A 14,826-nucleotide genomic window follows, 5' to 3' on the forward strand; every position below is an offset into this window, starting at 1 on the left:
CTGGTACACAGGGAGCCCCAAAAGCCTTAGTGAAACTTTTAAGCTATTAAGGCTCATGATAATAAAACATTTAAAGACATTAAGCTTAAAACTCCACCAAGACTTTTGGTACATCCTGTATAATATGTGTACGTGTCATCACACAGAATCTTAGAGTTGGGAGGACCCCAGGGGTCATCTGATGCAAACTATACCTGAACAAGAATCTGCCTAACAACATCCCTGGACAAGGAGCCATCTAGCTTGTGCCTGAATATCTCCAGTGAAGGGGAACCTGCTGTTTCTAACTACCAATGTCACATCTCCAGTTGTTAGGACATTTTTCCTTACAGTCTAAACCTGCCTCTTAGTAACTTCCACACAATGCTCCTAAATCCACCCTCTACAGAGAAGCAAACAAATCTAATCTCTCCTCTGCCCCCCCCCCTTTTTGAGGCAATTGAGGTTAAGTGACTTGCCCAGGGTCACATGGCTAGGAAGTGTTTGAGGTCGGGGACAGTGCTCTATCCACTGCACCACCTAGGTGCCCCCAATCCCTCCTTTTATATGACATCTCTTGTCCCCTAAGTCTTCTTTTCTCAAGTTTAAATATTCCTAGTTGTTTCATCTAATCCACATAAGGCAAAGCCTTTCACCATCATTGTAGCCTTAAATCAACAGACCAATCAGCAAGCACTTATTAAGCACTTAATTACCTAGACTCTGGGAACAAAGAGACAAAACTGAGTCAGTCCTTGCCCTCCGGGATTTTCTGCTCTCAGATAAGGAAATAAAGAATGTATCCAAAATAAATACAAGTGATTGATTATAGAGTGCTAAAGAGTACTAAGACTAGTAGATTGGGCAGCTGGGTAGTTCAGTGGTTAGAGTCCAGGCCTAGTGTCCAGAAGATATCTCTCTGAGTTCAAACGTGGCCTCAGACACTGACAAGCTGTGTGACCCTGGGCAGGTCACTGAACTCAATTTGCCTCAGTTTCCTCATCTGTAAAATGAGCTGGAGAAGGAAATGGCAAACCACTCCAGTGCCTTTGCCAAGAAAATCCCAAATAGGGTCACAAAGAGTTGGACACAATTGAAACGACTCAATAAAGACTAGTAGAATCACAGGACACCCTTTGAGGGAAGCAATACTTGGTGCTAAGACTAGAAAGGAGCTAAGGACTCCAAGAAATGGAGGTGAATAAGAAAAACATGCCAGAGATGGCAGCAGCCTGTGCAGAAGCACAGAGTTTGAATACAGAATGGCATGTACTGGAACAATATGTTTGCCAGTTTGGTTGTAATAGAAACTATGTACAAAAGGGAGCAATGTGTGGTTGGTCTTAAAAGATAAGTTGGAAACAAATTCTGAAGGACATTAAATGTTGAACAGAGGAGTTTATTTTTCGCCTTAGAAGTAATAAAGAGCTACAGTAACTCTTTGAGCAAGGGAGTAACGGTCCAGTCTTGTGCTTTAGGAATAGTAATTTGGTAGGTGTATGGAGGATGGATTGGAGAGGGAAGAGGCTGGACTCAGGAAAGGCAATTAGGAGGTGTTTCAACAATCCGGCTAGCAGCTGCTGCGGGGGTGAAAAACCAACAAGAACCAGCTCACAGAACGCTGCAAGCCCAGGTTCTTTTGATCTGCTTTACTAAGGAAAGCAACATTAAAGGGTTAACAATCTTACTTTAGTCTAGCATACAAATACCATTCAGGGCAAAAAGCCAGCACCCTGACCTTTGGAGCAAATACAAACAAATTACAAACATACATTTATAAACAGACCAAATACAATTCATAGTTACCAACATCTGAGTTCAGCCAGGGAGCTTGACAACGGCTGGCTCAGAGTCATGCGTCACTACTGCTGCAGCTCAGAGCTCCGAAAAAAGAAAGCCAACCCCAGGTTTTATATCTGTTTCAGGGTCATGGGTGAGTCACACATTCGACTCACCCATGTGACCAAAAATGAGACTTAAAGCCTCTGATGTCACAAACATGTCACTCAAACCCATGTAAACTAGGCTTTCCCTTGTGGCAAGGAGGTCATCAAGAGCTCCTAATTTAATCAAGGAAATAAAGGCCAAACTCTTCAACGGTACTTGGTTGAATTAAGTGCTAAGAGCCCATTTTGATTGCCAACATAGGAAGCCTGCTGCAATTGTCCAGGCAAGATGTGATGAGGGCCTGAAGGTGGTTATGGTGTGAGTAGAGAGAAGGGGGCAGATGCTGTGGAGGAAAAAATTGACAAGACTTGGCAACTGATTGGATTTGGAGGGGGTAAGAGTAAAGAGAAAAGGGTGATTCCTGCATTGTGAACTTGGGTGACTGGAAAAAATGGTGGTACCCTTATTACATATGGGAAGATTAGCAGGAAGGATAACTTTAGGGGGAAAGATAATAATTTTGCTTTGGGATATGTTGAGTTTGAATTGTTTATGGGACGTCTAGGTGCAAATGTCTAGGTAGCAGTTGGAGACACAGAACTAGAGCTTCCTAGTTGGCTATATTTAGGAATAATCAGCCTAGAGATGCTAGGCAGACACACCCACTGAGAGCAGAGAGATAAAACAGGAGATTCTAGGGCTAAAGGAGACTGCAAAAGATTAGCCAGACAGGAAGGAAGAGAACTGTGACAGAACAGTGTCACAGAAACTCAGGGAAAAGAGAATCTCTAGAAGGAGATGTTCAACACTACAGCACTGTCAAGAAAGAAACCTAAGAAAAGGCTGTTGCATTTACCAGTAAAGAGGTCATTGGTTACCTTGGCAAGAACAGTGTCAGTCTAATGATGAAAAAGTCAGAAAACAGTCTGCAAGGGGTTAAGAAAGGAGGAAGAGGTGAGAAAGGGTATGAGTGGAGACAACTTTTTTCTTTAGGTATTTGGCTATGATGACAGGGTTAAAGAAAGTTTTTTAAATATATTTATTTATTTTAATTAAGTATTTTATTTTTCCCCAATTACATGTAAAAACAATTTTTTGACATTCGTTGTTAAAACTTTGAGTTCCAAATTCTCTCCCTTCCTGCTCGTCCCCCCACCCCCGCCACATTGAGAAGGCAAATGATTTGATATAGGCTATACATGTGTAGTCATGCAAAACATTTCCATAATAGTCATGTTGTGAAAGGAAACATAGATAAAAAACTCAAGAAAAATAAAATTATGCTTCAATCTGTATTCAGACACTGTCAATTCTTTTTCTGGGAATGGATAGCATTTTTCATCATAAGTCCTTCAGAGTTGTCTTGGATTGCTGAGAATATCTAAGCTAATCATCTTACGATATTGCTGTACCTTTGCACGCAGTACATTTCACTTTGCATCAGTAGTCCATGTAAGTCTTTCCAGGTTTTTCTGAGAGCATCCTGCTCATTATTTCTTATAGTACAATAGTATTCCATCATAATTACATGCCACAATTTGTTCAGCCATTCTTCATTTGATGGACATCCCCTCAATTTCTAAAGCGTTGCCCTGAGAAAAGAGCTGCTATAAATATTTTTGTACACAAAGGTCCTTTTCTTTTTTTAACTAGATTTTTTATTTTTAGTTTACAACACTTAGTTCTACATGTTCTTGAGTTTCAAATTTTCTTCCCTTTCCTCCCCTCCCCATTCCCCCCGAGATGGCATGCAGTCCGATATTGATTCTACATAAACCTTCGTATTAGACTTATTTACACAATAGTCAAGTTATAGAGAAGAATTATGACCAATGGAATGAATCATGAGAGAGAAGAAACAAAACCAAAAAAGAAGAAAAAAAAAAAAGGAGAGCAGTTTGCCTCAATCTGCATTCAGACTCCATAGTTCTTTCTCTGGATGTAGATAGCTCCCTCTGACACGAGTCCTTTGGAGTCATCTTTGAACCTTGTATTGCTGAGAAGAGCCAAGTCTATCAAAGTTAGTCATCACAGAATCAATATGTCTGTGGATGTATACAATGTTCTCCTGGTTCTGCTCCTCTCACTCAGCATGCATAGGTCCTTTTCCTTTTTGTGTTTTATCTCTTTGGGGATCCAGACCTAGTAGTGGTATTACTAGATCACAGGGTATACACAATTTTATAACCCTTTGGGCGTAGCTCCAAATTGCTCAACAGAATGGTTGAATCAGTTCACAACTCCACCAATAATGCATTAATGTCTCATTTTTTCCATGTCCCCTCCAACATTTGTCATTTACCTTTTCAGTCCTATTAGCCAATCTAAAAGCTATAAGGTGATACCTCAGAATTGGTTTTGCTGGGGTTTTTTTTGGAGGTGGGGAAGCAGGACAATTGGGGTTAAGTGACTTGCCCAAGGTCACACAGCTAGTAAGTGTGTCAAGTGTCTGAGGCCATCAGAATTGTTTTTTATTTGCATTTCTCCAATCAATAATGAGTTAGAGTATTTTTTTTACATGGCTATAGATAGCTTTGATTACTTCATCTGAAAACTGATAATATCTTTGATCATTTATCAATTGGGGAATGGCTCTTATTTTTATAAATTTGACTCAGTTCTCTATATATTTGAGAAATGAGGCTTTTATCTTCAAAATTTTTTCACAGTTACTATTGCTAACTGTATTTCTCTCCATCTTATTTCCCCCCTACCCCTGTTTATTCCCTCTCTCTCCTTTCACCCTGTCCCTCCTCAAATGTTTTGCTACTGACTACCCCTCCCCCAACAAATATTTTATTTTATTTTTTTTTACCAATTACATGTAAAGACAATTTTTAACATTCAATTTTTTAAATTTTTGAGTTCCAAATTTCTCCCTCTCTATTTTTTGCCTGGCAAGACCCCATCCATCATTCAAGGACTATCCCAAATGCTGTCTCTTCCTAAAAGCTTTCCTAGAATCCCCCAGCAGAAAGTACTCCTTTCCCACCTCTGGACTTCTTTGCCACTCTCTCCCTCCTTCACCTCCCCTCCTCTTTGAGACAGTAAGCAACTCAATATAGGTTATCTATGTGCAATTATGTAAAACATATTTCCATAATAGTCATCCTGTGAAAGAAGAAACAGATCAAAAGGAGAAAAAAATGAAAAAATAAAGAAAGTGAAAAATAGTATGTTTTGATCTGCATTCAGATTCCACCAGTTTTTTTTTTCTGGAGGTGGATAGCATTTTTTATCATGACTCCTTTGAGATTGTCTTGCATTATTTTATTGCTGAGAATAGCTAAGTCACTCACAGTTGATCATCATATAGTATTGATGTTGCTGTGTACACTGTTCTCCTGGTTCTGCTCACTTCACTTTGCATCAGTTTGTGTAAGTATTTCCAGGTTTAAGAAAGGTTTTGTTTTTTGTTTGTTTTAAAGATGGAGGAGATCTGAGCAATAGGAATGAAGTCACTGGATATGGAAATTGAAAATTAGGGAAAGAGAGGGGACGATTTAAGGGGAACAGCTTCCAAGAAGAAAAAGAAGGGGATGGGACAAAGGGCACAAGCAGAAGAGTTGATATTGACAAGGAGAAAGGCTGCCTCATCATGTCATCACCACCACCATCCCACTTGTCCTCCTCTGGATATACTTCTGTCTATTAATGTTCTTTCTAAAATATGGTGACAGAAGTGAACACAGTAGTGCAGATGAGTTCTGACCAGGGCCCAGAGTGCAGTGGGATTATCACTGCTACCGAGCTCCTTGAGACCTGGGACCACGTCTTATCCATCTACCACCATTCCCTGAACATAGTAGTCACTAACAAATTTTGTCGAGGGCATGAATAGATCCCTTCCAGATTCCATGTTCTTTTTTGAAAAGAATTTTTTTTTTGGAGGAGGGAAGGCAGGACAATTTGGGGTTAAGTGACTTGTCACACAGCTAGTGCCAACTGTCTGAGACTGGATTTGAACTCAGGTCCTCCTGACTACAGGGCTGGTGCTCTATTCTCTGCACCACCTACCTGCCCCTGATTCCATGTTATAAAGTCCATTCTACTCTTATTATTCTTGGCTTTATATTCTAAGATTTTATGTTCTAAGGGTCTTTTGTGTTCTATGGGTCTATGAATGAATATCTTTTTTCTCTCCTCAGAAAACTGATGCCTTGAATACACGAGTGGCAATTCGAGAGCATCCTAAAAAGCTACTCAAAGCACTGGACAAAATTTGGAAGCATGAGATAGCCAAAGCTGATGGCATTACTGGTGTTTTGAAAGCCATGCTTGAAATTGATCCGGAAAACAGAATATCAGCAAAGTGAGATTTCAGCTTTTGTCTTAAAATTTCACTCTATTTTTCTTGATGTGAAAGCAGTTTGAAAAATTCATTAAACAGGAGCACTCCATATAGGTGTGGGGTACCATCATTTTGTGTAACACAGCTGCCAATAAAGCTAATGTGATCCTAGGGGATTTTCATAAAGGAATATTGTCCTGAGAGAGGGAAATGTCGGTTTCACCATCCTCCTTGCTATTGTGTCCAGTTCTGGATGTCAATCCAGAGAAGGGGGATGGGGACGCTGAGAGGTCTGGAGATGATGCTAGATGAGTGACAGGAACTGGAGTTGTCTAGCCTGGGGAGGAAAAGATTTAGGTAGAACAGGATAGCTGCCTTTGAGTATCTGAATGGCTGACAAGGGGATTAAAGCTCAAACTTGTTCTGCTCGGACTCAGAGAGTAGAACTAGGAACAATGAGTGGAAGGTATAGAGGGCAAGTTTTAGAATGGGAGTAAGGAAACATTTGTTAATAATTGTAGCTGTTAAAAAAATAGAAATATAAAAATTATTGTAGAAATTAGAGATTATAGAAAATAGAAAAACATAGATCTGCCCTGGGAGATGAAGGATTCCTCGGACAGGAGGTCTGCTTGCATGAGCTAGATAACCACTTGTCAGAGATATTGAAGGATAGCTTTCTGCTCAGATCTGGATTTAATTAGATGCCTTCGGAGCTCCCTTCTTCATTTAAATTCTGTGATTCTATGATTTTAATGTAGAGTTCTAAGCCCTGGTTCAGGGGACAGGAACCCTGAGTTCCATTCCTGACTCCACCATGAACTAGTTATGTGGTCTTAGGCAAGTCACTTGAGCTCTCTGGGCTTCAGTTTCCTCATCTTTAAAATGGAGATAATAATACTTACCCTGCTTCCCAGGGCTTGGTGAAGCTCCAGTTGGAGACTAAGTGTAAACATGTAATCCATCACATGCAGGCATGTACTGATTGTTAGTTATTCTAATTACTCTTTGCCCATAGTAGATTCCTGACTCCATCCTTTTTTCTCTTTTGCTTCCTCAGGGACCTAATGAATTTTCCCTTCGCAAGAGAGTGTTTGTTGGCTTCTGGCATACCTCTGTCTATAAGAAAGCATCCGTGGCCTACATGTATCACTGAAACCCTGTTGCAAGGAGGAGTCCCAAGTGTATTAGGTTACTGGACGAGCAGGGAGCAAAGGGGATAGGTGGTATTGGGAATGATCAGGAACCATCAGGTGGGCTCCATCAAATGACTTAGAGAAGGGCAAGAAGCACCACAAGGCTTCCCCCACCCTATCCCCAAGCAGTGCAGTCCATGTCCTTTCCTGCTCAATGCTCTTTAGACACAGAGAGCTGGTTTCAGGTCTCATCTATCTCTTTTCCATCCCTATCCCCTCCCCATGTGAGATCTGTGGTCTAAAAGGAAGCCAATGGAAACAACTGCCTTGGAACTAGAAATTTAGTGATAAAATGGGAGCCCTGGGACCACTTGAATGCCTTAATCCATCTAACATACTTCAAGCAATTCAACTCAACAAACATCATGTACCCATTACGTGCCAAGTGCTATGCTTGTCTTAAAGGATGCCAATGTAATGTGGATGAACTGACCTAAAGGGGTATTCATTGGAGCATATGCAAATAATCTCTTCTTTGTTCTGGTCCACTGTTTGGAAATGAGGGAAGAGCCTGAATACCACTATGCAAGACTAAGAGACTTGTACCTTGTGATGACAGGAAGTACCCTTATTGGCTGCTGAGCAGAAAGTAGGCTCACTCCAATCTTCCATGGGATTACCATGAATGCTAACTGAATTTGGGGCAGGGGAGGAAAGACCCAGCTACCCTAATATGAATATTGACCTAGTCCTGCCCTCAGGGCTCTTACAATTACTTTGGAAGAGTAGGGCACTGGTAGAGAACACAACCTGTAGACAAATAAGCTTAAATTGAGATAAAGGAAAGATTCAAGGTGGTCAAGGACAATCTGACGAGGGAGAGATTACTTTCAATTAATGTGGATCAAAGAAGGCTTCATGGAGGAGCAGACAGATGCCTGAGCTAGGCCTTGCAGGAAGAGAAGGATTTCAACAAGTGGAAATGTGGAGGAAGTGAGTCCAAGGAGTGGAGGATGACTTAGAAGGATGCCAAGAAGTAGAAGAGGACAGGATGCAATGGGGAAGACTACTGGTCCAGTTTGGCTAGAATTTAGAGTACCTGAAAGGCAATTCTGTGAAATAAAGCTGGAAAGGTTGTGGAGGTCTTTAAATCTCAGGACCTTGTATTTTATCTTAGAGACAGTAGGAAACCCTGGAAATATTTAAGCATGGGAGCTATATGCTCAGACCCCTACCTTCAAAACATTATTTTGGCACTTACGGAGGCTAGTTTGGAGAGCAGTAGAGACTGGAGGCAGGGAACTTGTTAGGAGATCATTTCAATAATGCAACAGAGAAGCAATGGGGGCTTGCACTAGAATAGTGGCAGTGTGATTGGAGAAGAGGGGACAGACATAAGGCACGTGTGGAGATCAAAATCAATAGATCTTGATAACTGATTAGATTGGAGGAGTGCAAGAAGCACCACAAAGCTTCCCCCACCCTATCCCCAAGCTGTGTTTCATGTCCTTTCCTGCCCCATGCCTCTGCCCCATAGGAGAGGGGTGAATGAAAGGGAAGATCACATATGACCTTCAAAGCTTTGAGCATACATGACTAGAAGGATGGTGGAATCATCAAAAAAAAAAAAGATAGAAGTTGGGAGGAGGGGTAGGTTTAGAGGGGAAAATGATAGGTTCAGTTTTGAATATATTGAGTGTGAGATACCTGTCGCACATCCAAGTGGAGATGTTAAGCATTCATTGATGATGCCAGCCTGGAGTTTAATGGAAGTGGGAGTGATTTGCTTAGAGGTATTGGTTGAAGTCATAGAAGTGGACACTATCCCCTAGAGTGAGGTTGTAAAGAGGAAATAGGGTCAGAGTGATGTCAGATACTCATAAAACAAGAGGATAAATCAGAGAAGGAGGCTAAGAAAGAGGGGCAGGCAGGCAACAGGAAAACCAGGACAGCACAGTATCATGGAGGTCAAGGGAAAAAAGAGTGTCCAAGAGAGGGGTAGTTAAGAATTTCAAATGCTACCAAAAAGTCAAGAAGCATGAGAATGAAGGAGATTTAATTAATCTTCCTGTAGCACAACTCTGATTGTGTTGCTGCCCTATTCAAAAGCTGTCAGCGGTGCACAGTTATTATAATTCAAACTCCAGTGCCCATCATTGAAAACCTTCCATGCACTGTCCCCAACCCACCTTTCCAGTCTTCTCTCCAACTGCCCCCTTACATATCTCCTATACTTCAGCCAGACTGAACTTCTCATTGTCTGTCTCTTCAGCACACCCTGAACTGTCTCATACCATACTCTCCCCACATTATCTCCTCTTGCTGAAATCCTACCCATCCTTCGAGATCCGCATAAATCCCGTATCTCCTTCTGTGTATGTGGGGCTGAGCTGGTGAGTCATGATTCTGTGTTTACCAACATGTGTGACTCAGGTAAGAGGCTACAGTTCTCTCACCAGATGCTATTTCTACTAAATCATGTAGCGTGAAACATAGTTGATATTAAGCAAGCTTACCAGCCTAGGTTTAATTCAGGTTAAGTGTGAGAGCAGCCAAACTCACATCTAATGTCCTGGCCCCCAGTTTAATTAAGTAAGGAGTCCTTCTGAGTATCTTTGTGACCTTTCCTGGAAATGGCCAAATCCCTGAGCTAGAAGTTCCATTCTCTAATCATCTAGACCAATGGTTCTCAAATGCTTTAGTCTTAGGACCCCTTTACTCTCTTAAAAATTATTAAGGACCTCAAAGAACTTTTGTTTATCTAGGTTAGCTCTATTAATATTTACCAAATTAGGAATTAAGACCGATATTTTTAAAAAAGTTATTAAGCCATTTAAAAATACCAATAATTAACATTATACATGAACATAAATAGCGTCTTAATGAAAAACAGCTATATTTTACAAAACCAAAAGATTGAGTGAGAAGAGTGGCCTTGTTTTATATATTTTTGCCAATTTCTTTAATGTCTGGTTTACCAGAAGACAACTGGGTTCTCATTATCAGTTTCTACATTCGATCCATCATGATATATTGTTCTGGTTGAAGTATATGAAGAAATCCAACCTCACACAGATATGTGGCTGGACAACGAAAGAGAATCTTAACAGGCAAATCATCTTAGGCAATTGGGGTTAAGTGACTTGCCCAGTTCACGCAATCTTAGTATTATTATTACAGAAATAGTTGGGATCTCGAAGACTGTCTGAAAGGGTCTTGGAGATGTATGTTTAAGGGCCCAAGAACCATACTTTGAGAACTGTTGGTCTGAACTGTCCTTCTGTTGGCAGGCAGGGTGGCAACTTTTTGATAGTCATCTATTCTATTCTGAATAAATTCTTAGAAGGAGATTAGCAGTGGGAGTGGTTATTTACAGAAATTTGTTGTTTAAAGAAACCTAATCTTTCCCATTATCTTCATTTCAACCTTTTTGGACTCCCATGAGGAGGCCGCAGGAGTAGGTATTGAATACTGGAGGAACATGACAAGTTTTCTTGAGTGTGTTTTGCTGTTCTGCTATGACAGTCTCTTCTCCATGTACCTTTTCATGGGCTGTTCTCCAAGCTAGGAACTCACTGTCTCCTTACTGTAGAATCCCTAATTTCCTTCAGAACTTAACTCAAGCACCACCTTCTACATGAAGCCTTTCCTGATCAACATTCTTTACCCCAATGCCAGCTGTTAGTGCATTCTCACTTTAAAAAAAATCACCTTGTCTAATTTGTGCATATTTTGAATATACATTTATATGTTCACTGGGGATTCTTAACCTTATTTTTGTGTCATGGACTCTGGCAGTCTAGTGAAACCCACGGATCCTTTCTCAGAATAATATTTTTAAATGTATACAAAGGAAAGCAATTATATTGAAATACAGTCATCGGAATATTTTTAAAACAGGTTCACAGATCCCAGATTAGGAATGGCTGAATTATATATTTTCTCCTTCGAACTACAACTGTTTCAATTTTGTCACCATTCTTGTCACATGATAAATCTTTGTTGATTGATTGGCTCTGCTTTTGCCCAGCAATACTAGTTAATACCTATAGTACCCCCTCTCAAAGGAAGCTCCCATCTATCGTAATTGTTCTCTTGGAGTTTCTTGAAACAGAAACTGTGAACTATAAGAGATCATAGGTAGAAAGAAATTTCACTTATAAAATTATAGAATGTTGGAGTTGCAAGATGCTTTAGGACAGGAGGGACCTTAGAACATAGCATATCAGAATTAGAAAGGTCCTTGAAGATTATCTAGTCCAATTCTCTCATTTTCCAGGTCAATATACTTATTTTACGGATGGGAAAACTGAGGCACAGAGAGGGAAAATTACTTGCCTAAATTTACAACAGGCAGTTAGGAGCACACTTGGATCTAGAGTTAAAGTTACCTGATTCCTAGGTCAAAGGAAAATAAGACAAAACAAAAAACCTGGAAGAGATCCTTGGCCCATTACAGTAGATCTTTGCCAAAAGAGTGATTTTTTTTTTCCAATATGGAGATTTGAAAGAGTCTTTGCTTTCTCACTTTGCTGGGGAATCATGAACAACAAATTGCATCATTTTGTTTTGTGCAGAAGTCATGAATTGCTTCTTAGACAGACCTGAGGTGCAGATCAAGGCATTAGAACACCTTTTGGCTTTAGTTGACCAGGATGAAGGTAAGAGCCCTTTCTTTCTCCATAACCTTTCATCCTTTCCCCAACTCTGCTCAGAAAAGATCAGGTAGTGTAAATTATAGAGGACTATTGAACACAACAAATATTGCATAATATGCTAGGTTCCACCAGGGGTGTATTGGAACCAGCTCTACTGGCCCAGGGGAGCCTATTGTTAAATTTTCAGAGTATTCACACTTCATAATTTGGCAGACCAACAAATCAGAACTTAATTTATTGTTTTGGTAATTATCTAGGCTTGAGAAAGTGATGAAGAAAATTTTAATAATGCAGATTAAATTTAAAAGTGTATCCCAGGGGCAGTTAGGTGGCAGAGTGGATAGAGCGCCAGCCCTGGATTTAGGAGGATCTAAATTCAAATACAGCCTCAGACCCTTACTGGGTATGACCCTGGGCAAGTCATTTAACTCCAATTGCCTCCAAAATAGAAAAAAAAATCAGATCTATAGAAGTATATCCTGGGTACATTTGGTTTTTTGGTGAAGAGCCAGCTGTTAAACATATTTACCAGCGCACCATTGGCTCAACCCCTTGTTCCCTCCAGCCCGGGATCATGAATTTGATGGGAGCATTTGATGGGGAAGAATGAGTTGGTGTAGACTAGCACTGTCACAGGTTAGGGACATTCCCAAACATCACCTTTCCTTCTGGCCTTAACCACTATGGATCTGTCCTCTGGGGATATGCTTAAACTCTTCAAAAGCCTGCTAATTTTTTTTTAACTTTTCCTATCCTTTGGGGCAAAAAAGGCCCACAAATTAATTCCCAATGTGTAAAACAGAATGAACTTTTATGTATTTGGAATATTATCTCATTCATATTTCAGTGGGATGTATGGGGGGAGTGGTATGAAGAGAATGGAGAAGAGCAGTGAGAATAGGAGACCATCAATGAATTGAACATATCTAGCCATCTAGACAACATTTGGACCCCTGTCTCATGGGTAATATAACCCCAGAAATACAACCACAATGCAAGTTTCCTGTATAAGAACTGCCTGGAGTCATGCAAACCCACTTCAACTCTGTAAGAATGGATGTGATTTGCATAGATCATCAGGTTTTTAGCTAGGAACCAGGTGACCGCTCATCATCAGGTTCTTTGGCTGCCCTCAGGCTGCCTTCTCACCTAGCATCCCCTAGACTATTTTCAGAGCTGAGCTGTAGTTTCAGCAGATACCGGAAGGAGCAGAATCCCTTTTCCCGTGGGAAGCTGAGGGTGTCACAAGATTGTTTTTCAAAATCAGCCTTTTAAAAAGCTGACTCCAGACCCTTCTTCTTTAACTGTCCTAGCTTCTGAATGGGTTAGCGATGGCTCTGCCACCAGAGGGGTTAAGCCTTTGTTTAAGGCTGGGAAAACTATAGCTTCGGTCACCACTCACAGGCATTCTTCCGGTTCTGGAGTGCATCCCCTGGTGCTCTGTACGGTTCACCCTAGGTCCTTCCCCAGCCTCCAGCCCTTCAGGCTCAGACCCTCAGTCAGCCTTCACCCCTTCCTCTCTCCTTGACCAGATCTGCCATGGATTTTGGATGTGGTGGAGTCGGTAGCAAACATCATTCTGAGTCACCAGAATAACCTCGAAATCCAGATGTGTGCCTGCAAGTTGCTGTCCAAAATTCTGAACAACAGTATGATGTCCATTAAGAGCTACTTTCTCTTATCTCTCCCTTCAACTCTTTACGCTGGTCTATTGGTGCTGGCTGCCCTTAGATGGATGGCACAGGAGGGGTGTAATGGTAGCCAGAGCTGGGGCAGTAAAGTGACTCGGCTGTTCAGGGTCACTGGTTCCTCTAAACCTGTCTACCTCTTGTTTTCTGGCCAGTAGCACACTAGCTAGAGTGCTGGGTCTGGAGTCACAAAGACCCGGGTTCAAATCCAGTCTCAGATACTTCCTAGTCTGACTCTGGGCAAGTCACTTAACTCCCGTTTCTCCAACTGTAAACTGGGAGAAATAATAATACCTACCTTTCAGGGCGGCTATGAGGATCAAATGAGATAATATCTGTAAAGCACAGTGCCCGCCGCATAGTTGGCACTTAATAAATCCTCACTCCCTTCTCTACACCCATGGTCTACCGGCTTCCTATCTGCCCATTTAGTTCTGGAACAAGGTGTTTATGGGTTCTATCTAGCCAAACCTTGTGCTCCTGTGTGGTACTGTCCCTTGGAGGTTTTGAGCCCTCCCTATAAGATAGGTAACTTATCACGAAATCAATCAATATTTATTAAGCATCTACTATGTACCAGGGACTGTATTGGTTGCTGGGGATACAAAGCAAAAAAAAAAAAAAAAAAGAAACTATTTCTGCTCTCAAGGAGATTACATTTCGTTGGGGAATACCTATATCCCTGGGGAGTAGAGATTTATATATTCTATTATATTAAAAACATGCATTTATAAAAAATGAAAACTAAAAGTGTGCCTTCCATTGGATGTGGTGTGGGTGGATGCTGATTTGGCACACCCCTAGTGCTACCTCTGCCACTTGACCTTGCTTGTCCTTATTATTCTCCTGCATGCTTATGTGGACCAAGCCCTCTATTACTGACCCAAGGTCAGTCTCTGGATCCTTGTACCTACAACTCCTCTGGCCTCTACTTTGGCTTCCCAGCCTGGACTGCTCACATTATACCAAGATTGCTCCCCACCTAAGGCCCAGAATGACAATGTCAAGAGGATCTAATGTATGCACCTGCTAAAGGCAGGAAAGAGAGTTGAATGAACAAGTACTTCATTCAGGAAGGGAGATGCATCAGGGCAGGTGGAGAGGCAGGCATGACCTGATAGAAAAAGCCCAGGGCTCTAGTTCAGGAGACCTAGGTTCTACTCCTGACTCTGCAGCTCAATCACTGA

At 41.2% G+C, this 14,826-nt stretch overlaps 1 protein-coding gene across 6 annotated transcripts in view; it reads left to right on the plus strand.

Annotated features, from left to right (window-relative positions):
• Window positions 1-14,826, plus strand: part of STKLD1 (serine/threonine kinase like domain containing 1) — a 28,314-nt gene that overhangs the window by 8,019 nt on the left and 5,469 nt on the right. For 5 of the 6 annotated variants that reach the window (XM_036749624.1, XM_036749626.1, XM_036749627.1 and 2 more), the window contains 4 exons: window positions 6,015-6,178; window positions 7,218-7,348; window positions 11,871-11,954; window positions 13,484-13,600. In XM_036749624.1, the coding sequence (XP_036605519.1) occupies window positions 6,015-6,178; window positions 7,218-7,348; window positions 11,871-11,954; window positions 13,484-13,600 (496 nt within the window). The remainder of the gene's footprint in view (window positions 1-6,014; window positions 6,179-7,217; window positions 7,349-11,870; window positions 11,955-13,483; window positions 13,601-14,826) is intronic. The other variant, XM_036749628.1, reaches the window with a different exon arrangement.

The sequence above is a fragment of the Trichosurus vulpecula genome, chromosome 3 (assembly GCF_011100635.1).
Source record: "Trichosurus vulpecula isolate mTriVul1 chromosome 3, mTriVul1.pri, whole genome shotgun sequence".
NCBI classification, from domain to species: domain Eukaryota; kingdom Metazoa; phylum Chordata; class Mammalia; order Diprotodontia; family Phalangeridae; genus Trichosurus; species Trichosurus vulpecula.